The sequence below is a fragment of the Hemibagrus wyckioides genome, linkage group LG20 (genome assembly GCF_019097595.1).
Source record: "Hemibagrus wyckioides isolate EC202008001 linkage group LG20, SWU_Hwy_1.0, whole genome shotgun sequence".
In the NCBI taxonomy this organism is placed as follows: Eukaryota; Metazoa; Chordata; class Actinopteri; order Siluriformes; family Bagridae; genus Hemibagrus; species Hemibagrus wyckioides.
Window position 1 is genome coordinate 12,469,708 of NC_080729.1, and position 22,964 is coordinate 12,492,671.

General features: G+C 36.8%; 1 protein-coding gene across 3 annotated transcripts in view; it reads right to left on the reverse strand.

Moving 5' to 3' along the window:
* The window catches only part of LOC131371026 (ephrin type-B receptor 1-B), a 315,677-nt gene that overhangs the window by 88,335 nt on the left and 204,378 nt on the right, over positions 1-22,964 (reverse strand). For 2 of the 3 annotated variants that reach the window (XM_058418732.1, XM_058418731.1), the window contains exon 5: positions 20,665-21,000. The exons of the other annotated variant lie outside the window; for it this stretch is intronic. In XM_058418732.1, coding sequence (XP_058274715.1) covers positions 20,665-21,000 — 336 coding nt within the window. The remainder of the gene's footprint in view (positions 1-20,664; positions 21,001-22,964) is intronic. 3 annotated transcript variants of the gene reach the window in all.

The following is a 22,964-nucleotide window of genomic DNA, read 5'->3' on the forward strand; positions in this document are numbered from 1 at the left end:
TTGGGTCCACTTATTCTGACCCTAAAATCTGCATTGGTGTAGCAGAAATCAAGATTCATCATTCCACAGCAAAAATGTATTTTCAAGCTGTATTTTCAAGTATTTGCCCACTGTGTACTCATTTTGCTCTTGGCAACCTGATGTGGTCTTTTTGTGACCTATTCCCCTTTAATGTGGCATGATTGCTTGAGGAAATATGATGAGCAATTTACATGAATACGTTTTTCTTTCTCTCTCTTTCCAGTGCTTTAGGTCTAACATCCTATTGTCTACTGTCCACATTAAACACTCAATTAATCACTAAAGACCTGCTGTCAAGCCCTCAGCTCAACACAGCATGATATTACTTTAATGGGAAGGATTTAGTTTCCACCATAGCTGCTTGGCCAAAATACACACACACACACACACACAAAGAGATAGACGTTAGCTCAAAGACTATACAGTGGCTATCCATAACATCTTCCCAAGCCACCTCCTCATCTTGCATTTCTTCAGTTAATACCTCATTTGTCCATCCTTCCATTCTGTCTCCATCTCTTTCTCTCTCTCTGTCTCTCTCTCTGTCTCTCTCTCTGTCTCTCTCTCTCTTTCTCTCTCTCTCTCTCTGTCTCTCTCTCTCACTCTCTTACCCAGTCAATTACTGTCTGCAGGCCCTCATTGTTACGGACAGCTGGAGAGTTTTAAATTGCTTTTCCTGCATTTTTCTCTCTCAGGGAGAAAGAGAAGAAGTAAGAGAATGGAAACCTGTCCAACAAATAATGCATAGAACAAACACACACATACAGTTTGTGTAGTATAGAGCCTGACAAGATATGTGTGTGTTCCCAACTAACAGTGCCAGTTACACTTATTAGTGTATTACAGTTATTTAATTTAATTTATTTATTTATTTGTAGAATTTCATGATTATTACTACAGAAGCAGTTTCTAGATCACTGAAGAAACACAGTCTGCCTAAATGTACTCTGTGCATGTTAATCTTACCAAATATCATTCTGTCTTGGTTAGGCAACAGGGACCTTCCATTCTGGCACACACACACATGGCACAGTGCCAGGCCAAAAGCAAGTCTCTGTTCTGACAGAGATTTGTAGCTGTTCAGCTCTCCTCTTCTCTGCTACCATTTTCCACTCGTCCCTGCTCCCTTGTTAAGTTCCTGACTCTTAGACCAGCACAGGAATACTATTCATCACCTTCAGCTTCTCCCTCCCTCCACACACACACACACAGGAGTGTGGCACACAAGACCACTCCCAGTCTTGCTGAATCCTTTAAAGATTTTCAACATTTAAGGTTGACATATTCAAAATCCAAGAAGACAAGAGCTAAACCATGCCTAGCAATTCTCATAATGCATCCCTATCTCATTAATATCATTTAACACTCTCGTTTAAAAGCTAGGCTCTAGAATGAATGTCTAGTTTGTGTTAAAAAAAAAACAGTTAGGGTTAGACTCACTTGACAAGATTTGGACTAACTCTACATTCTGCACTGGGCAATAGAACACTGAGCAATAGAACAAAATACCACTTATTATACATGCATATACTGGAGACATAAAAAAGGGAAGGGGGAGTGGATTGTGTTATCTTTCTCTTTCCCTTTTAGGAAGACCATCTTATGGCTGTTAAGATCATCTGGCATATAGTTTTTATGTAGTGTCCCAAACCAGTGGTGCTAGTTGCCACTTGTAAGTGGCCATTTGCCCCATTAAGCAACTTTATTCCACAGCACTGTTGCTGTATGTCCATACTCACATTTACAAATGTGTGTAGTTGTTGATATGCTGAGACATATCAATTAGTTTGCTATCAACTAATTTGCTAAATTGTGGCTATAAAGATATTAGACTTGCTTATTAATTCTTAAGCAGAAGGTCTGTTATTTCTTTAATATGACTTAAAAATAATTTTATTTTGTCCATGTCCTTTAACTTGAATTTTATATGAACCCACATTAATAAAATGGCCTTTAGTAATGTTTATCTGCTTGGGACATGGGCATCAGGGTGCTATAACTGCTACAGAAAATAAATTAAATTAGGAATGAATGCGTGAATAGAGATAGATAGGGTCTTGTGTAAACAACAAAAAATACTTCATGCAAGGATCCATGTATGTTTGGTTTTGGGCATGCATAGGTGACTGACTGTGCATGTTGAGTTTTCCAATTAGAATGGTACTGTGTGCATTATTTATTTATTTATTTATTTTTAACTGGCACAAGGAATTTGGAATTTGTTATCTTTCCCTTTTAGGAAGACCATCTTATGGCTGTTAAGATCATCTGGCATATAGTTTTTATGTAGTGTCCCAAACCTTCTCAATCCACTCCCCCTTCCCTTTTTTATGTCTCCAGTATATGCATGTATAATAAGTGGTATTTTGTTCTATTGCTCAATAATTTTCATTAATTTTTACACTTATGCTTAAGAAACATTTTTTGTTAACTTCTTGCTTAACACAATATTTATGTTTTAAGTGTTACATAGAGTGTAGTAATTGATTTAGAGTCAATGATTCGAAGTTTACCACTGGGTAGTAATGGTAGTATGTATGGGTACATACTAAAGCACATATTATAATCCACCAGTCAAATATAGTTGAGAGTTCAAATGCTCATAACAAAGAATACACTTTAGTAGTTAATGCATTAACTGTGGACCTTTCTGTGGGTCCAACCATACTGAGGTTGTTGACTGGGTAAGACTACTCTTGAGGGGTCAAAGGAGGCATGATAGATAGATAGATAGATAGATAGATAGATAGATAGATAGATAGATAGATAGATAGATAGATAGATAGATAGATAGATAGATAGATAGATAGATAGATGATAAAAGTAAAAAGGCAATGTGATCTTGATATAAATCAGTGTGTATTTTCTTTAGAGCAGATTTTATGCTGCGTGTTACTTTTTATTTGGATTTGATCATAACCACACTGCACATATGGTTGTATAATTGCTCAATCTACCTCAGATCTCCTTTTACTACTCGTACACTACTAATATAATTAGCAGAGGATGTGGGTGTTAGCAAAAGCTTCTCTCGACAGTCTAGAGAAGGGGAAAAAAACAAACTGAGTGTTTATTTGCATGAACTGGCATGAGAACAGCTTTAGGTTTCAACATGTGCCATGTCATTCATAAATCTACAAATGGCAGATGGCATTTATTTCTTTCCAAACATGTTTGTTAACTAGTTACTTTTTTAGAATAATGTGAAAAGATCTGTGCATCTTATTTAATTGATTTCATGCATGCTTCCTGGAGCACCAATATATTTGTGGATCTCTTTGGGGGTTTTTTTAAAGCCCATGTTATTTATTTGCAAATTATGCAACAAAAACACAGCCATATACACCCCCTAATAATGATCAGCCCAGCCTGGCAGTATTTTGCTTTTCTTTTAGGAGATCTAAATTGGATTTTCTAATAGGCCTAATAAATGGAAACAGGCTTTGCTGAATAAGAGGCAGCAACAATAATCATTTGGCTAATAAATTCTAAAGCTTAATTATGCTCTGTGTGTATGCTAGATTGTTTGGCTTGTACTAAGAATTACAAGCAGCTATTCAGGGATGAAACATCACCACCATACAGGAGCTGCATCCTTCTATGCCATGTGGTGTGGGTAGCGTGCTCAAACTAAAACAAATTCCAAGAATGATGCACTTATTAATCAAAAAAAATAAAATGTATTGGATACTTCATGCACTCATCCAGGCTCTCATCCTGTATGAAAAACATTTTGAAGATGGCTGACGACACTCTGGTCGACAAGACATCTTACAAATGTCTTTTTAAAATGTTAAAATGTATTTCAACATTTTAACAATTAAGCGTATTCTGCTAAATCTAGCGCTGTCATATTACCTTATTTGACTTGGAAATGGCTAATACTTCCAGTTAGCAAAAATTTTTAGTGTTTCATTTGAGACACTCCTACCCTTTTAAAATTCGTACGCTAGATGGCAGAGGATATAGTTTGCATAGTGTGTAGTGTTTTAGTGGATAAATCAGGCTTGGTGCCTGAGCTATTCGTGTATTATTTATAGTTGCCCAGTAGCTAAGAATGTTTGTTTTTTTTTTTTTTGGTATGTAGCTATCTTTAAATCATTCATTCTAATCGTTCTACCTTCTTAATGTCTTAAAAAAAATATATCTGTTTTTCAGTGCAGCGCATTAAGAGGCAATTCGATGCTTATAACTTACTTTCACAACCAATTCCAAATGCCAAATGACTCGGCATGTTGTACTATCCAGAATAATTTGTGTGCATGCATCCAACTTTTCTTCATCCATCTTTTTAAAATCTAGTGAAAATACTGAAAATAAAGGCAAGCACCAACCTGCCATACACCAGGAGCGAATCAAGACATTATAGTCAGATGTTAATATTTGAAGTGTGATGCGAAAACAGAACACTTTTTGTGCTTGTGTTTACCTCAAAATTGACGTTCAGCTACACATCCTAGATTCCAGTCCAGCCAGGTCGTCAAAACTAACGACATCAAGACTGTCTTACATTCAAATTCACCAGACTACTAATTGCACACATCTGGACTCAGCACATCTTCACAGTTTATAAGCACTGTGTTTGATATTGCCTGCTCAGGTTCATGCTGTTTGTTGCATCCTTGTCTCATTTGCCTTGGTAATAAAGATCATTCTGTACTTGCAATTGCATCCACCATCATTTCCTGACACTGCTACATTGGATACTCAGTTAGAAGAGGACAAAAATCAAATACTTGTTTGTTTTGCTTATTCTGTATAAATGCACCTAACTAGCCAACAATCCTGGAATACGTTTGTGGTGGCAAACGTATGAACGTATGCAAAAGTCTGAATGTGGAGTGGGTTGTGATTTCATGAATGAGTGTACACCTGCATGTGTATATGTGATTAATGATACTCTATTTATATGCCGCAAGTCTTGCTCCGAGCCAAGCAGAGACAGCTCATGGTGCAAACTGACAGCGTCCTGCTGTGTGTGTGTGTGTGTGTGTGTGTTTAAGTTTAGGTTAAATACCAGTTAAATCCAAAAATAACCACTGTCTCTTTCATGGCTGATTTCCATGTCCTCATTCTCTCTACATCAATTAAAGTGTACAACATGACTTCACTGATCAGCCATAACATTAAAACCATCTGTCTAATATTTTGTAGGTTCTCCAACCCATCTCAAGCCCATTGTAGGCACTTTTGGCAGTAGACAGGGGCCAGCATGAGCACTCTGACTGGTCTTCAGCTATGCAGCCTCATACACAGCAAGCTGTGTGTTCTTACACCTTTCCATCATAGCGAACTTTTTCAGCAACAGTAGCTCTTTTGTAGGATTCAACCAGACAGCTAGCCTTTGCTACTCATGCATATCATTGATGCTCGTGTCTCTAGTTGTCCTTCCCTGGACTACTTTAAGTAGGTACTAAATAGTGCATACCGGGAACACCACATAAGACATGCTGTATTGGAGACTGACACAGCCGCCTTGTCATCACAATTTGGCCTTATGCACATCTTTATGCTTACCAGTTTTTCCTGCTTCCAACACACTTCCTACACTTCAAGAACTGACTCGTCATTTGCTGAATAATGTATTCCATCCCTTGTCAGGTACCAATGGTAAAGAGATAATGCTATTTCCTTTACCTGTCTGTGGTTTCAATGTTACAGATGATCAGTTTATGTCAGCTATCACTTTTACACTAGTCATTTAGGTTACCAGGGAAACAAAGCATGGGACTAGGCAGCACGCTAAAGCCATTACTTCCTCTTCAGGTGACTGTTTTCACATAAGCTATTTTTTCACTCTTGGAAGAGTCACATGATATTTTGTAATTTGTGAAAGAGCCTGAAAAACGTACATATTCTGTGTACATCAGATATATTGTCTGTGTTCTGTGGTCATCAAATGCACTGAGTAATTTGAATAATTCACCCTTTATATATATATATATATATATATATATATATATATATAATTACAGGGCTGTAAAATGGGTGTTCCTGAGTACTGTATAATTGTGGAGCTGTTGAATAAGGCTTATATGTATAAGGCTTATAATTGCATTGCATGTGAATCAGGTTATTGATCCTTACCTGAATAGAGCCGAAATTGAAAGGCAGTCTTCCTATTCTATGAACAGGAGACGCTGTTCCTTATTGTTCATTCCTATTGTGGAATCAAGACTCGAATTATGTCTTCCAGTATCTCTCTGCCCTTCCCTTTATTCTCCAGTGATTGGAAAGGTACGGATTGATCATTAGAGGGAAGAGAGTGCTAATTGGTCACATGAGCACACATGGCTGGGGAAATTAGCTGTCAATAGAATTGAGAATCAGCAGTTAACCAACCTTATATGAATAGGTAAAAAAAAAAAGGTGATATCAGATAAAGTGACAAATCAACTGTAAAAAAATGTAAAAGTGTTTTGGAAAGACAGCTACAACTAAAACTTAATGAAAAATATATGAGGTGTGACAGGCTGGGTCAGTATTCTGAAAAGTGGAGGCAGCTACAAAAAAAAGTGCAAACCTTTGGGTTTTCAGGAGGGAACAGAGTGTGAATGAAATCTTATTGATCCCCATCATTCAGCAAACACAACCCACACATCCACAGTGCCAAAGCATTTCACCATTTCACTTTCATTCCTCGCTCAATTCCTTTAACTTATCTAACTTCTCTCTTTTATATTTAGTTTTCCATCTCTCTGTCCTTGTCCTTCTCTGCTTTCTAGAATCAAACCTTCTGTCATTAATTACAGTATACTATAGAAATGTGAACCAAAAACAAATGCTAATTCTTCCTAGAATTCCTACTAGAATGTTCTATTAGGTTTGGTGAAAACTACAAACAAACAAATCCCAACACCACAACATTAACATTTAAAATATGATAAATACAAGAGAGGGTTGCTACCAAGCCGCATGACTGAACATTAATTCAGCTGTTTTTCAATCAGCTTTATACTGACAGATTCCCTGCATACATTTTCATGATGATCCAGGTATCTATGAGATTCAACAGAGAATATTTATATAACATTAACGCAGCATGAAAAATCGCATTAGAAACTAAAAGTGTGAAGTGTTTTTATATTTTCTTGTAAAAATAAGACACGTCTTTTCTATTTCTTATCAGTGAAAGAAAAAGAGAGAGAAAGAGAGGGATAAGAGATAATGGACAAATGAGGCATTTGATGGCAAAGCAAGGAGATAGCATGGGAAATATTGAGCTAGCCACTGTATAGTCTATCAAGCTATAGTCTATTTTAAGAGATAGAGAAGAAGAAGAAGAAGAAGAAGAAGAAGAAGAAGAAGAAGAAGAAGAAGAAGAAGAAGAAGACAGCTAAATTGGGTTTAGGATTAAGGAACCCAGATCATTGTTTTTAACACATAACAGTGTACAAAGATTGACACAAACCTTACATGTATTTAACTTATAACCATATTATGAGAGAAACCTGCAGTGTCCAAACTACAGCAACTACATTATATCAAAATTTATGATTCTAACCTATGATTATAACATACATTATGATTCTAGCAGTGAGCTAGAATGAACAAGAATGTGTTGAAAAGGAATCCAGTTAAATAAATTAATTTGTACCCACTTATAGTTTACTTTTTATTTATAGTTCTTCATTTATAAAAAAAAGAAGTTGATGAAAAAGAAAAAGGCTATGGAAATGCATGGATTCAATTATATGCTTGAACATTTTTGAATATGGCTTGGTTACTTTGAAAAGACCACATATTGTCTAATATGGAGGGGCTCATGGATAAGCACATTTGTGGGTGGACTGGGGGATCCAATTTCCCCCACCAGTCCAAAGAGATGAGTTTTAGGCTGATTGGCATGTCTAAATTGTCTGTAGTCTGTGAATTAAATGTGTGACCAATTGGCGACCCATCTAAGTTGTCCCCCACCTTGTGCCCAGAGTCCCTTGGTATATGATCCAGGATCCCTTTGACCGTGTATAGGGTAAGCATTACAGAAATTGCATGTACGGAAGCCTGCTGTGTGAAAATAGAAACACAAATGTTCTTTTAAGCTAACATCAGCAGTTGTATAGTACAAAGAAGTGGCTATTGGGAATAGGCAAGTTATTATCAAATAAATTTGAATGGCATTCCTTTCTCTTAAGTAGTGTTTGGAGGTATAAGATGTGTACAAGATAATTTAGCACACTGATGATCATTTAACTGTCTTCAGTTGAAAGTCAGCAGTATCCACTGCTGAGTTCCTGAAGAAATGAAAGCCGCAGCTTGCAGCATAAGACCAATCTATACAGAACAATCTATAGGCTGCTTGGCAAAATGGTGCTTTATATATATATATTTTTTTTTTTCAGTTAGAAGGATGTGAATTGTTTTTAAAAAGCCAGAGGGAGGAAGGAAGCTATGCCAGTCCTACACATTATGTGTGTTAACATCCACCATATTCTCCTAAATACACCATGCGTGAGTTGCAAAGGTCAGTTCTTCCTCAGAGCTATTTCATCTAACACACCTGAATGCAATATCACACACACACACACACACAGTTTCTGGCATTTAGAAGCTTTGACAGTCATAGACTTGTGTGTGTGTGTGTGTGTGTGTGTGTGTCAGTTTGTTAGCCACTGAACCAGTCAGGTAGCAACAGCAGCAGCCTCAAGCATGTGACACTCTTCTCTGATCACAGCTCGACCTGCGCTGCTAAAAATAACTTCACATTTACCTCCATGGCTTCGTCCTGATCTTTTATACATGCATATGTGATTTACTGAGTTTCCTGTTTCTGCTCTACACAGAGTAAAGACCTGGAGCAGAATCAGATGAAATCTGTTTAAGATAATATAATAATTCAGATATTCTTTGGTGCAAACACTAATATCTATAAACCAAATCTCACATAGCCATCTGGCTAACAATAACACACACACACATTTGAACTTCATTGTTTCTTTTTTTTAATAATAAAAAGCCGGTTTGATCCAGACAGAAATAAGATTAGCAGTGTTATTTATCACAAGGAGTTCAAATGGTAAATTAGTTGGCATTTCAGTTAAAAGTCACAGTTTCAAACACTTCTCAGCTTACTTATCAGCACTGGAACATATTAGTTTCTCTGTACATGTGTGTACGTGTGTGTGTGTGTGTGTGTGTGTGTGTGTGTGTATAAGACACCTTTCAACTGCAAGATTAAAGAAGCTGCTTGGAGAAAAAAATTCTCTAAGTCTCTCAGCTTATTTAAATCTCATTTTAAACTCACAAAAAATTACTAGCTTAACCATTATTTATCAGTTGATTGTTTTTAGACTATACATCAACTTTCTATTATTAGAGATTCTCTTCTTAGAAATCTCTGACTGAATTTGATAGAATTTGATCTTCCCTAGCTTATATTATCAATGCTCTAGTCCAGCTACACCTCCTTTTATATTTATTTTGTGTTATCACAACATTATTACTATTACTACTACTACCTATAATAACGATAATAATAATAATGATGATGATGATGATGATAAAGATGATGATGATGATGATGATTATTATTATTATTATTATTATTATTAACCCTAGGTAGTAGTAGTAGTAGTATTAGCAGTAGTAATAATAGTCTTTCTTTCTTTATTTCTTTCTTTCTTGCTTGCTTGCTTGCTGATTGCTGATCTGGTTTAACATAATTTACACACTCCCACTAATGTCTTTGTTTCTATCTATCATCCTGGCCTTACCCTACAAAAACAAGGGGAAAAAAGCAGCAGTAAATTAAGTCTGGTTAAGGATATCTAACACCTTGATAGCTAAGTGTGATTTTCTTGTGATTTGTTTAATTTGTTGGATAATTGCATGCCAAAGTCAAATGGACATAAATAGAGAAGAGATGACAGCAGACAAAATTTTAAAAGCAACAAGCAATGAACTCGGTGTACTTCAGATTATAAAATAAGAGAATCAGAAAGTGTCACAAGGCACATCATATCCAGCTTCTCTGATATATACTACAGGCTAGCCTTTACAGTCCCCTGTAAAAACTGAAACAAGGCCTTGTGCACATTTAAGAGCACATTTTGTCCCCTACCCTGTCTGTAAAGTATTACCCATTTTAACTGCCCTGCTCATAATACATCCATCCCTGGAAAACACTATACTCATGACACATCTACAGTTTCTACACCTAAACTCATCTATGTCTTAATAGAAGATACTTTAATTTAGAATTGATATCCTCAATCTAAACAATTCTGTAAAGCTACTTTGTCACAATGTCTATTTTTAAAAACACTATACACATAAAATCAATTTGAACAGAATCGAATGGGGACTAAATGTCACATATAATATAACATTTTTTATTAACGTTTCCTTATAACAGCTAGAGTAAGGTAACACTTTGGTCAACTCATGCTCTACTCTTTCAATGAGGTCTTTTCTGCAAGCCTTTTACCTACATGGTTTCCTAAAAACCTCAGCATGTAACCCTGAAAACCCTGAAAAATTTCCCGCTGGGAATTCATACATCTTAACTTCCACACCAGTGGTGTTTTCTGTATTACTGCCTACTTCAAAAAAAAAAGCTGTAGCTCACTCACAGTGAGGTACTGGAGCTACTGCTGAACTAAATTATAGATGATTTAAGACAGAATTCTTGACCCTTTGGCCACCTGCCCACTGAAAACTTTTGCCTTCATTATAACTATATTCTCAACAGTCAGTCAAAGCTAAGCAGGTACACTCAGTGCCTTGGAGACTGACCAGCATGTTAAAGTGCTTCATGGCATCCGATGTTACTACTGGTAAATACTGCCTTCAAGTCAGGTTGGAAATATTGTAATTATGAGGTGAACCCACATGATTATGGCATTAAAATAGTGAATAATATATATATATATATATATATATATATATGTATATATATATAGAACATGACATTCACAGCAGAGGGGAAGATTTCAGTGGTAATTATGCATGTTAACTGGACAGTTCTTTCAGTAAGGCAAAATGAAGTTCTTGTGATTGATGATATAAAAAACAAAACCTGGCTGTATTTACCACCTCTAAACATTTAATGCATAAACTTTCTGAAAAATATCCATGAAAAAAATGCATACAATGTTTCTTTGGAAATATGCTAATACGGATCAACAAGTAAACATCAAACAAATGTACATCATCACCTAATCACTAGTACATCAAAGAAATGCATCTAAAATGTAATGACTGCCTTGCATTCAGTAATATTCTAGCTTTCTATATTAGGAACCATAGTCAGGCAAGGTTTATTTGACAATGTGGCAGACATATTCTTCAGGAGAACCAAAAAAAACTGATGCAGGTTTTCCAAAACAGTTGGGAAAAAAAAGAACCTAACAATTTTCAAATATATATATATATATACCACCTATAAAAGTACCTTCACTGAGCATGTGAATGTCAGAACTGGACAATGGAGCAATGGAAGACAGTGGCCTGGTCTGATGACTTACTGGTGCGTGTGCATTGCTAACCTGGGGAAGAAATGCCACCAGGATGCAATTTAAGAAAAAGACAAGCTGGTGGAGAAAGTGTGATGCTCTGGGCAATGTTCTCCTGGGAAACCTTGTGTCCCTATATTCATGTGGATGCTACTTTGACACGTATCACTGACATAAACATTGTTACAGATCAAGTATAAAAATTCATGGAAATGGTGTTCTCTAATGGCACTGGCCTCGAAATTCATATTGCCTCTAAATTCCCCAGATCTCAATCTGATTGAGCATTTCTGGAACGTACTGGACGAACAACTCCACCTCACAACTTACAGAGCTTAAAGGATCTGCTGATGATACCAGGACCATGGTCTTGTGGAGATCATGCCTCTACTTATACACACAATATAAAGTGTTATGTCTGATCGGTGTGTGTGTGTATAATAAAGAGTCTTGATTAAAGCAGTAAAACTATGTGAAAAAGTCTGGTGTGTCATCTGATACATCAGTCAAATTTGCCTGGTTTGCAGTGTAGTCATGAAAAAAGGACATTACATCGATTTCCATGCTGAGGCTATTCTCTGCTTGGCTAAAAGCAAGGTACAGGCAGCCATGTCAATCTCACCAGACCTGCAGGGGACAGGATCGGCTGGCACCCTGACGATTGTTTACAGTGGACATGGGCTAAGTGGGAAAATAAAACCATTTGTCAGTATGCCAACCACTGAGCTAAGATCCATGTAGGACCAGTGCATATAGCTATAATTAAATCCTGATTAAAATGTTACTTAAAATGCCCCTAACCTATCCATTCACACACACGAACGCACACACAGCCCTGTAGGACTAAAAGCTTGATGTCCACACACAAACACACACACACCTCTCTGAGTTGTGGCAGGTATCCCCATCAGGATAGGGTAATTAGCGCCAGCTCGACGCGCATAAATGCGGCAAGTGCAGCTTAAAAGCAGAAGGACTCATTAGCCACACCGTGCACTAACAATGGAGGCTAACGTCGCTCTTAAACATCTATCTGTCAAGGGCTCCATTTAGAGTGTGACACACAAACACCAAGCGAGCTGCCTGATAGCAAGGACAATCCAGCCTTACACTTCCCCCTCTCTCTATCACTCTGCTCTAAAAGGGAGGCAGAAAAAGGAAAGAGAAAGTGTGGCATAAAGAGGGAGTGAAATTGAGGGAGAAGGGAGGCAGATGAGGAAATGGAGATGGATGGAGCACTGAAAGACAGATACAAAGCTAATGTGAGGAAGAAGATGATGGAAAAAAAGAAAGGAGGATTAAAATCAGTCAATAGCTTGACAGTCATTTTAAATTTGTTATACGAGTCTTCTTCTTCCTGTTATTATTATTATTATTATTATTATTATCATTATTATTTTACAATACATTTTTACTGTGCTTTATATGAATGTATTTGACATTGACATTGCGTAAGAGGAATGATGCTGAGTGCAGCAACACACACTTACAGACAGGCAGCTAAATAACCATTTAATCTACAATAAAGTCAATCAAAAGTACAGTTTGAATTTCTCTTGAGCCGTAAAAGTTGGCTGAGGCAACATGATGACTTCAACTACCTTAAATATCACAGACCCTAATGTAAATGCGCCTTGTTGCTCATGTGTACAGGGAAAAATCCATGTATTAAATGCTAATCTCACAGTCAGGCATCTGTCTACAGTACAAAACCTCAAGTCATAAATACAACTGCTAATGGATTTTCTAGGCCTATTTAACATGCAAAAAAAAGTACAGTTGTAAGGTCAGATTTCAAAAAAGTTATCACATGTCAGATTGTTCTTTTTGATGCGAACCACTTGATCGACATCATGCAGATTAAAGGACATGGGCCTGAGAAAAATATCTGAACACTCTCTGAACAGACATTTGTGCAATCTAAGGCTAATGTGGGCTTGCTGAGTGGACTGAGTGTATAACTGAGCAATAGGGTCAACTATCACCTCAATAGATAAGTATATAAAGCTGAAATACTTATATAAGTTGACACACACATACACACACTCACACATGCGGAAAAAGGATGGTTGAAAGGTTCTAGGTGTTTTCTTATGTGTCCTTTTTTAGTTTTCTTTTTTTACACTGAGAGTTTAGTACATTTTTATAACCTCAAGAGCAGTCAAAGAACTTTGAATTTAAGGAAACAACTTTGACTGAAAGTCATCACATGAACCTTTGGCCACTGTCAATTCAATTTCATTTATATTTAGCACTTTAATCAATATATCCTGCCACCAGAAAATGGAATTAAAAACAGAATATTGAGCTATATTCACAATCAGCAAGCCAGTGGTGAGAAAAAATAATATTACATGTATGTCTGTCATAATTGAAAAATAAATGCAACATAAAATCTGCAATGACACCTTCCTCTTAACAAGCTATTTCTTGAAGTCTGTGAGGGATTCTGTAGACTGAGTGAAGCTGAGCCACTCACTCCACCATGAAAAAGTCACAAATAAACAGAGTTCGGTTTTACCATAAAGTACTGGCAGCAGACAATGGAATCTGTTTCAGCACTATATAATGGCTCCTATTGGTTCTTTTCTATACCAGCGGCTCTCTTAAATGTGCTTCTGAGTGTTTTGCCTTTTATTAGCATGACCACACACTGACGGCTAAATGTTCCAGTTACCTAAAAGCCAGTCAAGCTAGTCAACAACAGCTATTCCACTAATTAGGTTTAATTTACCTGCACCAAAACAAAACAAACACATACACACAGATCAAATAATGTCCACTAGACAAATATAACAAATTTATTTTACACAAGGGATAGATAGATAGATAGATAGATAGATAGATAGATAGATAGATAGATAGATAGATAGATAGATAGATAGATAGATAGATAGATAGATAGATATTAAAATGATAAATAGATACATAAATCAATAATTAAAACAAATTGATAAAAAGTATGCAAATAAACAAACAAACAAATGAATACATTCTATTTTTATATGTGTGTGACAATTATTTTAGATTTTTTTCTATTCTATTATATTGGAACCAACACATTGAATGACATGATCCTTCCAATTAGTTTGTGCTCAAGACCGAAAACAGAAAATCTCCATTAACAGGAACATTCTATGCTTCTACTGCCCATCTGCAGCAGCCCTGCAGTGGAACAATAATAAATGTTCAACATCATGTACTTCTCTACCCCACAGCCCTGAGTCAGAATTCAAAATAAAAATAAAATAAAATAAATCCTCATTTAAATTTTCCACTTGGTCAGTGGTCTAGCACCAGCAGCAGCTGCTCCCCAGACAGAATCTCAGCCGGGGTACGATTTACACAAAGAACACCACTCTGTTAGATCATGAAGACCAAGCAATAGAAAGAAAAAGAATCACTCTCTGGAAATGTTCACACTGCAAATATTCCCCATGGTTATTTCCACCAGCAGTTAACTTCCAGTTAGCTGGAAATGTCAGAGCTATTCAGCTTCCACACACACACACACACACACACACATGCACACACAACCCCTGAAGGCCTTGTCATCATGGGAGAGCAGGAGGAACAGAGAGGAACACTCTTCTCTGTTAGTGCATGTGTGGTTACTGGGCTCAGATGGATGAGGATTGCTCAGTTTGTTTTACAGAAAATAAAAGCCATGAATGTTGTGGAATTGTGGGCTTGAACTAGGGACACTGTCTACTATAGCATCAGAAAACTATATCTGGGGCAGCTTAATGTGGAGATAGCTTAAAGATATAACAGTTCAAAAAACAGAAACAGAAAGAGTTTAGCTATTCAATTTCATATACAAAAATCATAATAGAAGGTGCTTCTGTAAGTTGGTAATTCTTTATAAGCTTTTGATAAATGTTTAAAATTATGGCTAATTAGTAAGCTAGGGGCAACATTAGCAATTCTTTGGAAACGTAATAGTAATCATTCATTTATTAACATTAAAGGTAAGTAATTGGTAATTTAGTTTCACTGGTAGATAAACTAAACAGACAAAAAAAAATCATGTGCTTCATCTAGCTCTGTTAAATAATATCCTAAGAGTTTGCAGGTTGATCACTTTAATATAAACAATGCAGAAAATCCAAATCGAGAGGCAGAATCGTCATCAGAAAAGTCAAAAACAAATATCAGAAAATCAGGACTAGCAAAGGAGAGAAAAAAAACAGAAACACAGTCAATAAATACAAGCTTGGTAATGTGGTGACACAAGGTACAGAGCAAATACTTCATGGGTTGTGTGTTTACTGAGAGTCCTTTTTGTATGCTACGAGTGTGTGTGTGTGTGTGTGTGTGTGTGTGTGAGAGTGTGAGAGTGGTTGAACGAACACAGGTGTTCTCAATCAGAAACATGGTGATTGAGAGCGTGTGTGTGTGTGTGTGTGTGTGTGTGTGTGTGTTTTGGGTAGTGTGGCTTGAAGGCTGAGGTATATGCTGGGAGTTGAAGTTCGATATAGCAGTGGACATGACAAATAATCATTGGAATGAATGTCATTCTTCATTATAATGCTCTGTGGTGTACTACACAACCTTTATACAGTAATTAACAATAGCCTGAGAACAATTAACAATATTTCAGAAGCAATCACTGAAGAGTGTTTATACGATTTAAAAATATTTGATAACAATTCCCAGGATATTATTAATCATAAACTTTGTGCAGTACACCACATAACATTATAATGAATTACAGCTTTTTCATGCAGTAATAGAGTTTATAATAATGCTTATGGCTTACAAGGAATTAGAAGTATAGTTAATGATTTAGGAATATAAGCTCAGGACTGCCAACCACAAAGATGTGTAATAGGTAAGTGGTGTGTGGGGCAAAATTCAGTGAACAGTTAAAAAAATAACAGTAGAATTTTGAAATAGTTATTTTACAAATTGCTGTAGGGACATGGTGGCTTGGTAGTTAGCACACTTGCCTCACACTTTCATCTTCTTCTCATGCCCCAGGGGCTTCCTGTGGGTATCCCGGTTTCCTCCCCTGGTCCAAAGACCTGCATATTAGCTGATTGATGTCTCTATATTATCTGCTGTGTGTGATTGTATCCTGCAATAGACTGTCGTTCTGTCCGGGGTGTACCCTGCCTTGTACCCTTAGTCTTCTGGGGTAGGCTCCAGGTTCCCCATAACCCAGTAGGATAAGTGGCTTAAAGAATTCATGGATGGTGTAGATGATGTTCATAGGCACAGCGCAATCTATCCATCCATATATCTATTCATTTTCTTTTCTTTTCATTTCCTACACTGGGTCCCAGGGGAAAGTCTATCCCAGGGGACTTGGGTAAACCCTGTATGGGGTGCCAACCTGCTGCAAGGCACACATACTCACATTTACTACAGATAGTTTGGAGCTGCTAATCAACCTATAATGTATGTCTTTGAACTGGGGGAGGAAACCCCTGAAGCACAGGGAGAACATGCAACCTCTGCTTACACACAGGGACAGGAATCAAACTCCTAATCCCAGAGTTGCGAGGCAAGCATGCTAACCATGAAGCCACTGTCATCCCATCCTTGCCACCAAGCATATGAAAAATAACTTTCATATAACTGAAAATCAATGTTTTGCTGCATTGCATATTAAACTTTCACTTTCATGCCACATTTTACACTATCATACGATATTTTAACTTATCATACGATATTTTTAGTGGAAGTTAACATCTTCCACTACTGTACTTGAATTCAATCCAACCTATAATAAATAATTGTGTCTTTAAATTAATCTTGCACGTTACTGTGTTTTCTGGAAATGTGGAAACATTTTTAACTGAGACGTCAGAGACTTTCCACACTTTGAAAATACCTGGAGACATATTTTATGCATGAAGTGTGTGGTGCTCAAAAAAAAAAAAACATAAAAAAGAGATAAAATTATGAATTACCTATTGATCTCATTCAAGTAGCATAGGTGTAGAGGTTAGCTAGGTTAAAATACATTTGTGAAGTGCATCTCATAGATACATGCTTTGAGTAAAAGTCTGATATGTTGCTATACATATATGGCTTGTGTCACAAGATTGAGAGCAAAGAAACTGATGTTAACTATAGTGTATAGTCCCAAATCCCAAATCCTACACTATGCCCTTACACTATGCATGTTAACTATAGTGTATAGTCCCAAATCCCAAATCCTACACTATGCCCTTACACTATGCATGTTAACTATAGTGTATAGTCCCAAATCCCAAATCCTACACTATGCATTCAGTACCCTACCATCTTGTGTATGAATTTTAGCAGGGTTCAGTTTTTTTTTTTTTTTTTACTAACAGGAAGTATTAGCCATTTCCCAGTCAATATAATGAGACACTGCTGGCTTCAGCAGAATACTCTGACTTATTAAAATTATTAAAATGAATCTCACAATATGAGCTAATTTAATAGACATTTGTAAGACGTCTTGTCCACCGGATTGTTGTCAGCCATTTTGAAATTTTTCAGTGCCGGTAGTCCAGCCCCTCTTCCCCTACATAAGCAAAGCTGTGAGTTTTGAGTGCATGAAGTGTCCAACATTCCACACTTCATTTTTTTGGGTAAATAAGTGCACTTCTTCTGAACTTTCAGTCTGAACGCACTACTCACACTATTTACACTACTACAATGCCAAGAATAGTGCATAAGTATGCGGTTTGGGATGCACCGCTTGTCTAACATTAACTAAATGAAACAATGTGATGTTATTTCACATTAACAGACTCAAAGCTTTCCCCTGTTACCTTGACACTTCTTCAGAGCATCTTTTAAGTGGCAGAAACGAATTCTGACAAAAGCACCGGCCAAAATACTTGTGGAAGATGTGGAAGAAGGGGGTGGGGTGAATGGAAAGGATGAATGGAAAAATGTACTTGATAAAAATCTGCCATCTACCAGGATGATGAAGATGAAACAAGGGTAGACATTTCAGAAAGACAATGATCCCAAACACACAGCCAAGGAAACTCTCGATTGGTTTCAGAGAAAGAAAATAAAGCTGCTAGAATGGCCCAGTATGTAATTACACATAACTTGGACATAACTTGGACATAAATGGACATCTACGTTTTGATTTCTTAACATGTGTGGACTGCATGGGTTGTTACCAACATCTGGTGAAAATTTTGTCAATAGCACCTTTAGAAATATATTTACTGAGAAAAATGGTAACGTGTTCAATACTTATTTTACCCACTGTATATATGTCTCTTATAAAGTGATGCCTGCTCTTATGGTGTATGGTTTTGAGGAATAATGCATAGCGGAATTAAAACAAAGTGCTCCAACATAAAAAGTGTAAAGGTTGGAAAGTCGTTGTGCTTCATAGAACGTGAAACCAAAAGTACTTTTCTGCAATCTGGATCAAACTCGCAGCTCTGCAGTATTTTTTACTTTCAAAAACACTTGTGAAGTGTAGGTGTAAATAAAACAAGAAACTACAAAGTGCTAGCTGAGCCACACATCATAAACAAACCATGACTTCACGGTTTAGGACTGAACCTTCCTTGTTTACAAAGATATGAGGAAATGTGCACAGCAAATCATCCATGAACCTCGGATTCATCTCCAAGATGCATTTTTTTAAAGTTTTCCTGACCTTATTTTGAAGTTTGTCATTTACCCTCAAGGGAAAGTTATTATATATATGGCTCACCCTGCAGCTCTTTCATCCCAGATTAAAGGAGTAAAGCTTCTGGATATGAGCCTACAATCAGTGACATTCAGAGAAAGGACGGTAGGAGACGAGAGGACAGAAGACTGGAGGACCGGAGATGGGAGGACAGGAGACAAGAGCAGGGAGTATGTTCTTGAATATTTAGAGCTGCATATTTAAGCTTTGGAGACAGAGAGAACGGTGGAGGAATGACATCTCACTGCTGGGACTGTCACATTGTGATTAATGTATGTGCATTATTTTTAAGACACTTATTGCTAAAGACAGACTTTTGAAGTGTCGAAACTTTATTTGCACAAAAGCGACACACAAGCAGACAGTGAACTGCATTTGACCATTCATGACCACTCTTCTGTTGTAGGCTTGTGAGGTGCATCTGCAATAGATTCCTTCATACACATACTGTCACGAAAGCAAGTCATCTGGGACAAATGACCTGAATAGAAAATATACAATGGGAGTATTTCTGAGATATTGAAAAAGTGTGCACTCCTGACACAACTGGATCACATACTAAAATAAAAAAAAAACTTTTGTGATGCTTTCAAAAGCTCAAAATTTATTACACAATATTATTATTATTATATTTTTTGCCATCATCATTATTATAGAGCATAGATCCACAAATTACTGTGTGTGTGTGTGTGTGTGTGTGTGTGGAGATGGAAGAAAACACAATTAACATCAAAGAGCAATCATGTTTTAACATGAAATTTAATTGTGTAAGCCTTATATGAAATTGTGTTAACACTAGATGTTCCACATTATGAAAAAAATCTGAGTAAAAATCTGAATTTATGTTCCACCTCACAGTAGCTAAAACCCTGAATTGAATAAAAAATACATAAAATCACATTCTGCAATGAACTGACGTCCCATTCATGATGTATTCATGAATTCCCGCCTCGTGCCCAGTTTTCCCATGATAGTGTCTGGCTCCCATGCGACCCTGATCATGATAAAATGGTTACTGAAGGTGAATGAATAAAAACATCTGAAACTTTCAGAAAGTTGGGGACACTCTCAGAATTCAGTGTTTTGAAATGTATTTTGAAAATTTTATAAAGATTTCTATCTATCTATCTATCTATCTATCTATCTATCTATCTATCTATCTATCTATCTATCTATCTATCTATCTATCTACATAATAAAAGTTTAAAGAGGACTGGACCCAGACTCAAGCCTTGGGGAACATATTTGACTATTTAATAAAAATATTAGTGAATTTTCTGCCTATAAACCCTCAAAGGTAATGCTCTGATTTATACTAAATTCCATTCTATACATCTGATTGGTCAGAAGGTTAATTTTCTGGAACAGCAGCTGTGGCAGAAGTGCTAGAAAATAAACTACTGTCTAATCTGCTATGTGTTTACACCATAAGAATGAAAGAATCTAAAACAAAATTATGATACATGAGAACTAAAGGATAAAATGGTAAAGAAAAAAAAAAAAATCATGCTAACCCTAGGTCTGATTATAAATAACATTGTATGCACTTACCAGCCTGATTAGTAGCGATGTCGACAGAGACATGCTGCGCTGGATACGGGCTTTTGTTGGTCACCCCATTGACAGCCTGGATCTCGAAAGTGTATAGCGTGTGCGCCAACAGGTTGCTGATGAAAACCCGAGTATCGGTGAGGCCTAGCTGTCGCGGTGTGAACTCCACGCTGTCATCACAGTGCGAGCATGCGCGCCGCTCTGCACTGCACTTCTTACACACTATGTTGTACACGACGTCTTGACGGCCTCCGGTCTCCCGAGGCGAATGCCATTCCAGGATTACCGACGTCTCGTTCACAATAGACATGACATTCCGTGGGCTAGAAGGGACGCCTGAAGAAACGAGGAGGAAGAAGAAGAACGTTCTGGAATGAGCAATTCAGTGCGAGTGTGATGACTTACAGCATTAAAGTCTGCCGAGAAGCATAAAAGGTGCAAAAAGAAGACAGGCACAATTTATCACATTTAAAACGTCTGAAGATTAATCATTAAAAAGGGATTATGTTCCCTGAACTCAATTAAGTTTTGGATGTGATAAGCTGAAAAAAGCTCTTTTACCTCTTTTTCCGAGAAGCAGAAAAAAAAAACTATTGATTTCAGGAATTATATCATTAACAGTGTGATATTGTATCAAAAGCCTAGAGTGATGTATAGCTTCAGAGCCTGTATTTGACTGATAATATAATTACAAACCATAGTTTTCTTAGTCTTCTTGAATACTAAGTATATACACTGAGGGTGTTACTGCATATATATATATATATATATATATATATATATATATATATATATATATATATATATATATATATATATATATGTATATATATGCTGCAGATATATAAAACTACAATGGTGGATCGTTTGAATGCTTCTAACGTATGCAATAGAGTAGCTCTACATACATAATAGTGCCAATTCATGAAGCTGGATTGACTTTTAGTGGCTACAAAGAAAGCTCTTCAGAAGAATATTTCACAGAGTCTGAGTTTAATGCGAACTCAAATACGTTCGATCTTCTTCAATGATCACAGACAAAAACAGACACTGAAAGAAATCTGTGTCCAAGCAAACACTGCTGACTGGAGCCAAAAGATATACAGTATCTGTCTGCATGACATTTTCTCTCACACACAATTCTTTCAGTAATTTGCATAAAAAGATTAAGTTAAAAAGTTCACGGTTATGACTGCAGGCAGGGTTACAGTTCGTACTTCATCTCACAGCTTTGTATGTATGAAATCTAAGAAAATACGTTTGCATTGTCTTTGCTCATTTTTAAACTGGATTAAACCAGTGTGTTCTAGATGTATCTGTCATGAGACTAGATGCATCTGTCATGTATGAACCATTCTATTTTTCACAATGGTCAAAAATATTGAAACAGGTGTGACATACTTTTTTAACAAATTAAAGCTCTTACACTGAGCCATCTGAATACTGCATTTGTTGATAAAAAAGGTTATACCAACAAGACATGGATCTTCGTTGTCATTAAATGTGTTTTTTTTACACATTGGTAATTAACCCCACATAAATTATGAAGCCATTTTGATCAGTAGAAAAACATCTTCAATGCTCAGGTTCCCTTTGAACTCTCTATGACTATGAGTACGACCTGGACGACTGAAAATATACATAAATAAACAATGAAAACATCCAGTGAGCATACACCACTACAAACTACAAAAACACCCTAGAAATAAATTGCTCCCAGTCCACTGTGTAATTTCCTCGAAAACCACTCCTGATACCAAGACTAAAATTTCCCCTTATGAGCTGATGATAGCTCTGGGTATGTTTTTGTAAGTTTTATAGGTCAGGCACAGAGAACAAAGCAGCTGTCAGACCCTCTGCAGGCTATAAGCTGAGCGTAATTCACACTCTGGCTGGTTCAGTGTCCAAACACTTGAGACGAGCTTTCGCTTACGCGGCAGCTACCGTGGCGAGACAGCATTCTGATGAGATGGAAGCACAGCGGAGACATCTTAGTGCATTTAGCTAACTGTTAAAATGAAGGAAGTAGGGAGGGAGCTATGCAGAGCCGAGGACAGAAGGCGAGAGAGAGAGGAAGTGCACCGTAAATGCATTTAAATATATATTTGACTCACCCTTTGTACTGCTTTGGCAGTAAAGCATTAAAGGAAACAATGATTGGGACAAAGGGAATAACTGATAACACCCTCATCTAAAATGAAGAACATGGCTACATTTCTTGCAGTTAACAGTAGACAAAATGCTACTGATGCAAACACGGTCACTTTCTTACTGCATAGTGCATCATTTAAGATTTAGTC